Below are 7,896 nucleotides of genomic sequence, written 5' to 3'. Positions count from 1 at the left end.
GAATCATTTTGGGTGTCTCCCACAAGGACGTTACGTTTGTTGCTTTGGGTTGGTTCACCACCTAGCTGCGAAACTGGGATGCCTTCTCCTCGGTTCGGTATGTTTGGGGGAGGACACAAAGCACAGGGCCTGCTCGTGTTCTGCCCAATCAGTGGGCCACACGTCCTCCTCAAAAGGGATGTCTGTGTTAAGTAGGACGTCTTGCCATGTAGGAGCAGCACCGCCCAGGGTATCTCATGAGGCTCTGGGGAAGAGCTCCTCACCTTGCTCTGCTATCAGGCTGCAAAATCACCTTATGCGCGATGCTGTTGGTATCCTGACTCCAGCCCATCTGGCTTAGTGTAGAGAACAGAGCTGTGGAGTCCTATCCCCAAACACTGCATCACTCCACTGTCCTGACTCTAAGATGAGTGATTTTGGGACCGTGCTCTAGAATCCCGTCGTACTTTTCTATACAAGGGATGGCACACGCCTGTCCTCACTAGCCAGGGAGAAGATATCAGGACCTTGCCAGCAACAATTCTTTTGAACGTCTCACAAGTGCTAAGCAGATTCATGTTTTGGCCAAAACTGGACAAAATGTGGTGAACAGATCTTTAAAAAAAAATTAATTGATTAAAAAAAAAAGCACCCCCAAATCTTTCCATCTCCAGCATCAGCTCCTTCATAGCACAAGCCTCATTGAAGAACATTATGCAGACACCTCTGCTTCCACTGACAGCTCCTTTAAAGCCTGCAGTGTAATCTCAGGCCTTTGTCTAATACCATTTCAAAGCACCAGTAGACCCGTGCACGCTGTATTTGGCTCATGGGGACAGAGAGGATGACGCTTATCAGTCGAGACAATCCCTTTGCTTGCGTATTTCTCTAAATGGTTTCCACTGGGCCTGATTTTTGACCCTTTCTGATGTGAGCCCAATAGTGATGGGCATTGTGCGCTGTTGCCCACTACATCTTGACCCTGATGCCATGGCTGAGGAACCGGAGGATTTACACCCCTGAAGGAAGAATTCCTTCTCCCAGGCCAAGCTGTGCTAGCCCAAACCCAGTGCCTGGTACATTATCCTCCGCAGCTCCTGGCACGCTCTTCTGCAGGGATGGAGAAGGATCCATATAATAATGGGGATCCTTGGCCTCTGCCCATCACGCCTGCAGGCCACCGCCTTCCCATCAACTGTGCTGCAACTCAGGCCCAGGTGGAGAATACTCTGGTTTGACCCCTCAACAAACCAGCCCCCCCATCAAATGGCAGTACCACCTCAATAATTCTGCCTGTCAAGTCTCCACACCTGTGAAGGAATAAGGGCTGGGATTCACCTTCAGAGCTTTTCGCAGCAAGTATTCCTGTTTCTAGTCTTGACTGCATCTTTCAATGTGCCATTGTTACCCATGTATGGAGAGTTTGATATCTAAGATCCCCACTGTGCCTGGAATCCAAATAGGAAATGATCTGCTATTGCCATCCACCAAGAGAACGCCTGTCTCTGAGGTGACAACAACCATCTTGGCTGACAAAACTGGTGTTGGACCGGGATCTTCAGAGCTAAAAGCCATGAAGCTACTGACTAAGCTGAGCTAAAGCCCCCACAGCTAGTCCTGTAGCCAGACTTCCTATCCATCCTTACGTAGAAGGGGCACGGCCGGGGGGACCTGTAACACATCCACTACCCCTAGTGATTACACAAGCCCTACTAGTGTAATACATCCCCGACATTGCAAATTCTTCTTACTTGCACATCAATAAAAATCGGCAATCTTATTGCTCCAACAGTCATGGAAAGTGAACCCGCAGAAGTGGGCCATTAGCCTGGACAAAGAGAATTCAGTTCAAGCAAATATTGATTGAACATTTTTGCACTTTAAAGTACATGCTCTAATTTCTCTGTCATTCAGTGTGATGGAAGGTGTTTTTAACAAGGCCTCAAAACTAGTTCAGGGCATATTTAACTTTTCAGGCCAAGATTCAGTGTCAATTATTTTCCCCCCCCCCTTGGCAATGTTAAAAACACTTTGGTCACAGGGTTAAGACTATTCTGACGCGTCCACCAATTGTCCTTCTGCCTTGCATTACGGCAAATGGGTTTAGTTAGTTTAACAACACAGGAAAGTTGAACTGGAAGTGAACCTTGAGAAATAGGCTCCTACTCCCTGAATAAATATTGCTGAAGTTACATGTTTTTGCTGACAAGTCATGTTTGCTGATCAAGGAGAATCTTTCCTTCTAGATGTTCATTAAGCAATTCCCAAGGGGTGTCCTTTTAGCTCCTTCATGCAATGGGTGTTGCTGCTTGCTGCCTCTTTTCGTAGAGCGGTAAATATCAGTACCTCATTCCTGGAGGATGCCTGAAACTCAACTATTCCATCTTTAAAAAAATAAATGTAATCTTAAACAGAAGCTCTGATGAACTAATGCTGTATCATATTGGAATTCACCAAAAGGCAAGATAGTGACACCTTTTTTTTCAGGGTGAACCTTCAAGTAAGTAAGTGTCGGTTGACATAGTAGAATGATTTTTTCCTTTAAAAATGCACTCACATATTTTGTCCCACATGGGATGGGAACTGTCCAGCAAGGACTGTAACACATGTCAAAAGAGGTCTTGCCAACTTTCCATTCAGCTGCATGAGACTTTACAAAACTGTTGATGGAAATACAGTTATTCCATTAAATGCCGAAGTCCCATACTGCGCTCTGGCCTCACTAGGGAATATCCAATTGTCCAAGATTTGGAAGTAGCATGGGTATTTTCTTAAAAGTGACAGACTGTTTCATAATTCCTAGCAAAAATAGATTCCACTATAGGTGGCTTGGTTATGTTTTTGTTTAAACTTGAAGACCATTTTGTCATATACTAGAGTTCTCAGCTATTCTTTTCTCACAAAAATATATCACTTGCTAAATGCAAAAGCAGAAAATAAATTACTTTTTCTTTATGCTTTCTGTGATTTCAGCTTTGTATGATTTGCATGTCTAGTACATTAGCTAAATTAACTAAGGCAGCAAAGAGTCTTGTGGCAGCTTATAGACTAACAGACGTTTTGGAGCATGAGCTTTCGTGGGTGAATACCCACTTCGTCAGATGCACGTCAGTATTCACCCATGAAAGCTCATGCTACCAAAACGTCTGTTAGTCTATAAGGTGCCAGAAGACTCTTTGCTGCTTTTACAGATCCAGACTAACATGGCTACCCCTCTGATACTTAGCTAAGGCAGTAACCATTATTAATTTCAGACATACCTTTGTCACTAGACCTGCTATAGGGCATAAACTGCTGCTTACAAGATTTACAGTTCTGTTCCTGCTACAGGCATAAATCATTCTATATGCCAAAATTCCCCCTCTGTAAGAAACATATAAGAAAGTGGGCTACCCTGCTCTACCAGCTGTGATTACTGTTGCCAGAACAGGCCCAAAATGTGTCATTCAAAAACTTTCATGTAATAAACTAAAAATAAAACCTGCTCCATTTAAGCATCAATTGTTTCTCATTCTTTGTCCACCTAAAGCACCAACTGAAGTCAATGGTGAAACCCTGACCCCACTGATTTCAAGGACGCCAGGATTTTGCCTACTGGCCCATTATTCTCCTACTGAACCCAAAGTGAGATTTGCTGTTAATTTCAATTGGACCTGGATTGAGTCCCAGAACAGACCTGCTATTGATTTGTTATTTTGAAATGGGAAGAAAAGATGGTCACACAGCCTATTTGCTGCATGAAGAAAATTAAATTGAAACTTTTACCAAAGGAACAAACTTGACACACGTTGCCAGATATTATAAACTGGAGTTGGCAGAAAGACCCACACAATTCTCAGAATTGCTCTAGCTTTGGAAGATGCAGCATTCCTGGGGATTTTCAGTGCACAGCTACTTGTGTGTAAAACTGTTCCCCGCAGTTTGGAATGTGTTGTCATTTTCAGGTGTTTCTGTAATTTGCCCATAAGGTTGCAGAGCAAGAACCGTTTAGGGCTGCCATAGCTGTCAGCTGAGATAGATATCTCACTCCCTGGTCAACTACATTTTAGGCATTAGTGTAATCTAAATAAATAATAAGGTTATGTCTATGACGTGGGATGAATGATTTCCCCCTCTGACTATGTGCTTTCAGTCATTTGCAATAAACCAGACATGGAGTTTTAGCTTCGATAGAGAACAGTGAAATCTGAGCTCCTCATCAGACGAGTAGTTGAAGAAGACCCCAGGATTAATTTAACAGCTAACTGTGCTTGCTGTGCCAATAAATACATGACCTCCCAAATGTCACTATACTGTTTACATTCTTAGCTTCCCCTTTCTGTAAAAATTTTGCAATTATGGAGAGCGTGAGCCTGCAGATGTAAAAATCCCTGGAGAGTCATCTTAAAATACAGGGCCCATATTGCTTCCTATCAAATCATGCTGATGGTGCAGACTGATTGTGCGAATGCTGCCGTCGAGTGTGAACTAGTTTCACAGAGGGAGCGTAAGAGGCCTAATAAAAAGCTACGCCACTGAATGGAGCAGCAATGGGCACTAAAGATCCCAGGAACTAGCCTGGGCAGGGAGTTGGATGGAGACAGGACATTACAAGGACGCCCAGAGGATTCAGGGGCCTGGGTCTTTGGCTGCACAGGGCCCCTCCCGCTGAATAGCCACCGCAGACCCAGCACTTCGGCGGTGGGTCCCGGGTCGGAAGCACCCCCCGCCGCCGGAAGACCTGGAGCAGAAGAAGCTCTGTGGGGCCCGGGCCTCGTGAGAGTTTTCCGGGGCCCCAGGAGCAAGTGAAGGACCCCGCTCCAGGGCCCCCGAAAAACTCTCATGGGGGCCCCTGCAAGGGCCTGGGGAAAATTGCCCCACTTGTCCCCCCTTCTGGGTTGCCCTGATACATTAAATACGAGGGACAAATCTGCCCCCCGCTACACCTGTTCACCCAGACCAGCTTCACTGTAACCAAGGGCAGAATTTGATACATGGCATCATCACCTTTAGCTGATGCGTCCAGGCCAAACCCTACGTGCACTGTGCGGGTCTGCCCCTGCCTTCATTACACAAGGGGCACAGGGTCTGCCCCCTGCACTGCCCGGCAGCCTACTTGGTTGTCATTACATATTGATCCAGGAGTAAAATGACTTGAGTAGGAGGAAATACTTCTCCCAGCTGAGCCCAGAGCTCTCCCCACCCCCACCAGATCACTGCTACTCCCGCTCGGGGCTGATACCGATTTTGGAATTGAAGGAGTTCGAAGGACACAAACTCCAGCAGATTCTGGGCTCAGCTATGTCGTCATCACCCCCCCCCAAGCTGAGCAATCACAGCACTGTGCATATATCAGACCCCCCAGGTTGGTGGCTGTGCCCAGTTCCCTTCCCCCCCCCCCCCCAGGGCGATTCACTGGCTAGGACGGGGTGGCCGAAACGTCTGACCCTTCGAGCCACATGTGACAAGCTTCAGCAGTTCCAGAGCCGGTGGCACCTGCCGGGGCTCGGGGCTCGGTCCTCCTGCCCTGGGGAAGCCCCCCAAGCCCCTCCCCGCTGGGCACAAGCCAGAGGTGATGGGGGCACACGGGGGTCACATGCCCCCCAGACTTTTGCCAGGGTTTGCGGGCCCTGCTCGGTCACACGGTGCCACCAGGCTCCCTCCCGTCAGGGCAGCTGCTGGAAGCGGCAAGCCGGGAGCTGCGGCCTGGGAAGAGGCAGCAGGAGCAGCTGGGAGCTGCGGGGAGCCGCTGCCTTTGCTGCTGCCGCTCCGCGTGGAGCTAAAGCGGCGCCCGGTCCCCGCAGCGTCCCCGCTGTTCCCCACTGGCCGCGAACGCCTGGGAGCGGCGGGAGCGGCCCCGAGCCCGGGTAAGGCGGCAGGGGAGCCCGGGGGCAGGACTCCCGCTGCCGGGATGGGGACAAACCTGTCAATTGCCCCGGCCCCCAGCGGGCCCCGGTTCTCGCTGCCAGCAGCCCCTGGCCCACCCCACGGCAGGGAACTGGGGGGGTGTCAGCCCCTGTGCCCCCCCGGGCTACGAGACCACGTGAAGCTGAAACCCACCAGCGGCCCTCCTCCCCCGGCTCCGCGCGCTGCGCTCGGCGCGGCCCGTGGGGCCCCGGCGGGCTCCGCTCTGCTGCGGCGGGGCGCGGCCCGGCTGAGCGGCAGCGGGAGCCGGGAGCTGCGGCCTCAGCGCTCGGGGCGCCCTGGCGGCGCCGGGCGGGATTTCCTGGCGCGGGTCCCAGCTGAAGCGGGTTTCTTCCGGCCGCCTCCGCCCCCTCTGCCCCGGGGTTTTCCCGGCCGGGTCCCCGCGGGGATAAAAGCGGCCGCGGGGCGCTGCGGTGGCTCAGAGCTGAGCCGAGCCCAGATCCCAGCACCAGCCTCCACCGCCAGCCCGGACCATGAGCCGCCCCGAGAGCTTCGCCCCCGGCAGCCCCCTGCTGCTGCTGCTGTTAGCGGCCTGCGCCGCGCTGTGCCGGGGTGAGGGGCTCGCTGCGCCGGGGGGCGGGCCCGGGCCCGGGCTGGGGGAGTCCTCGCTTCCCACTGGAGCTTGGAAGGACGGATCGGACCCAGGTGTCCGAGAGCCGCTGGATGCGGGAGTCCCGGGCGGGATGGATGGGACCCAGGTGTCCGAGAGCCGGCCGGATTCGGGGAGTCCCGGGGGGGTGGAGGGGACCCAGGTGTCCGAGAGCCGGCCGGATGCGGGGAGTGCCCGGGCCGGGGGCATGGACCGGACCCAGGGTGTGTCCCGGGCCGCCCCCCTGCAGAGGATCTGGCCGCCGGCAGGAGCTGAGTCTTTCTCCCCCTCCCGGGCAGGTGCCCCCATGGCCGGCGAGCTGCGGTGCCACTGCCTGCAGACCGAGGCCGCGCTGATCTACCCCAAGCGCGTCGCCCACGTGGAGCTGATCCCCGAGGGGCCCCACTGCGGGGTGCCAGAAGTCATGTAAGTGTCGGGGGCCTGCGCCCTCCCCCGCCCGCCGGCGCCCCCCTCCCCGCCCCGCCAGCCCCGCGCTCACCCCTCTCCCCTCTGCCTCCCCGCAGAGCCACCACGAAGCACGGCAAGAAAGTCTGTCTGGATCCCAACGTGCCCTGGGTCCAGCTGATCGTCACCAGGATCCTGAACAGGTACCTGCCTGGGTGTCGCTCTCCCTGTTGTGCCAGCGGCCGGTGTCTGCACCCTTCGCCATGACCCCGGGCTGCTACCTGGGGCTGGCGGGGTCCCTGGCACTAAACACCAGGGATGAGCTGTATCAGCACTGCCGCTATTCCCCGGGACACACACAGCTCCCAGGAGGGCAGCCGGAGGCGAGTGCACAGGGAATGCAAGCGGGGAGCCTGTGGAGGGGAAAGGCACGAGCAGAAATGAGTCCAGGTGAGGTCTTTCCGGATGTCACTTCTAACCCGTGTTCTGTGGTCTGACTGTTGCAGTAAATCTAACAAGCTGTGAGGGGAGCAGAGGAAATGACCAAGGCACCACAACAGAAACTACCTGTGTGTGAGAGAGAATGGGAACCTGAGGCTGGACAGCTCGCCATGCTGAACTCTCTTCTTTTGAGGGTCTGAGAGACCAGCCTGCTCCATTCAACTTCAACCTGTTCCACTGAGTTATTGCAACCTGTGCTTTTTATGTATTTATTAATACATCTCTGTAGAGCTCTGCAACAGCTAGGTATTGTTGTTAAGCCCTTTAGATCTTCCTGATCACCTGAAGGGATAATGCTGCAGCAGTGGCTCAAAAAATGGCTTGTTGTTAATCTAGTGCACATTCCCAATAGCCCATCCCCTCAGCTCCTCTGAGCAGCTTCGAGATGGAACAGTACGGTGAAGCTGTGCCTTTCACATTGTGGATGTGCAGGATGCCTGCTGGCTTGTGAATAACCAGAGCTTCAGATTTCTGGAGCTGCCAAGCATTTAGCCTCTTGAGCCCACAAATATGGAGGA

At 52.9% G+C, this 7,896-nt stretch overlaps 1 protein-coding gene across 1 annotated transcript; it reads left to right on the top strand.

Moving 5' to 3' along the window:
• Positions 1 to 6,303: 6,303 nt before the first annotated feature.
• On the top strand, positions 6,304 to 7,572 carry LOC123371940 (growth-regulated alpha protein-like). Its single transcript, XM_045019854.1, has 4 exons — positions 6,304 to 6,435; positions 6,772 to 6,898; positions 6,997 to 7,080; positions 7,384 to 7,572. Exons 1-4 carry the CDS (start codon positions 6,357 to 6,359, stop codon positions 7,400 to 7,402), a joined length of 309 nt encoding a protein of 102 aa, XP_044875789.1. The 5' UTR covers positions 6,304 to 6,356; the 3' UTR covers positions 7,403 to 7,572.
• Positions 7,573 to 7,896: the final 324 nt, after the last annotated feature.

This window comes from Mauremys mutica, chromosome 5, assembly GCF_020497125.1.
Source record: "Mauremys mutica isolate MM-2020 ecotype Southern chromosome 5, ASM2049712v1, whole genome shotgun sequence".
Lineage (NCBI taxonomy): Eukaryota > Metazoa > Chordata > Testudines > Geoemydidae > Mauremys > Mauremys mutica.
Note: the sequence above shows the minus strand (reverse complement) of the source record. Positions and strands in the feature narration are given on the sequence as shown.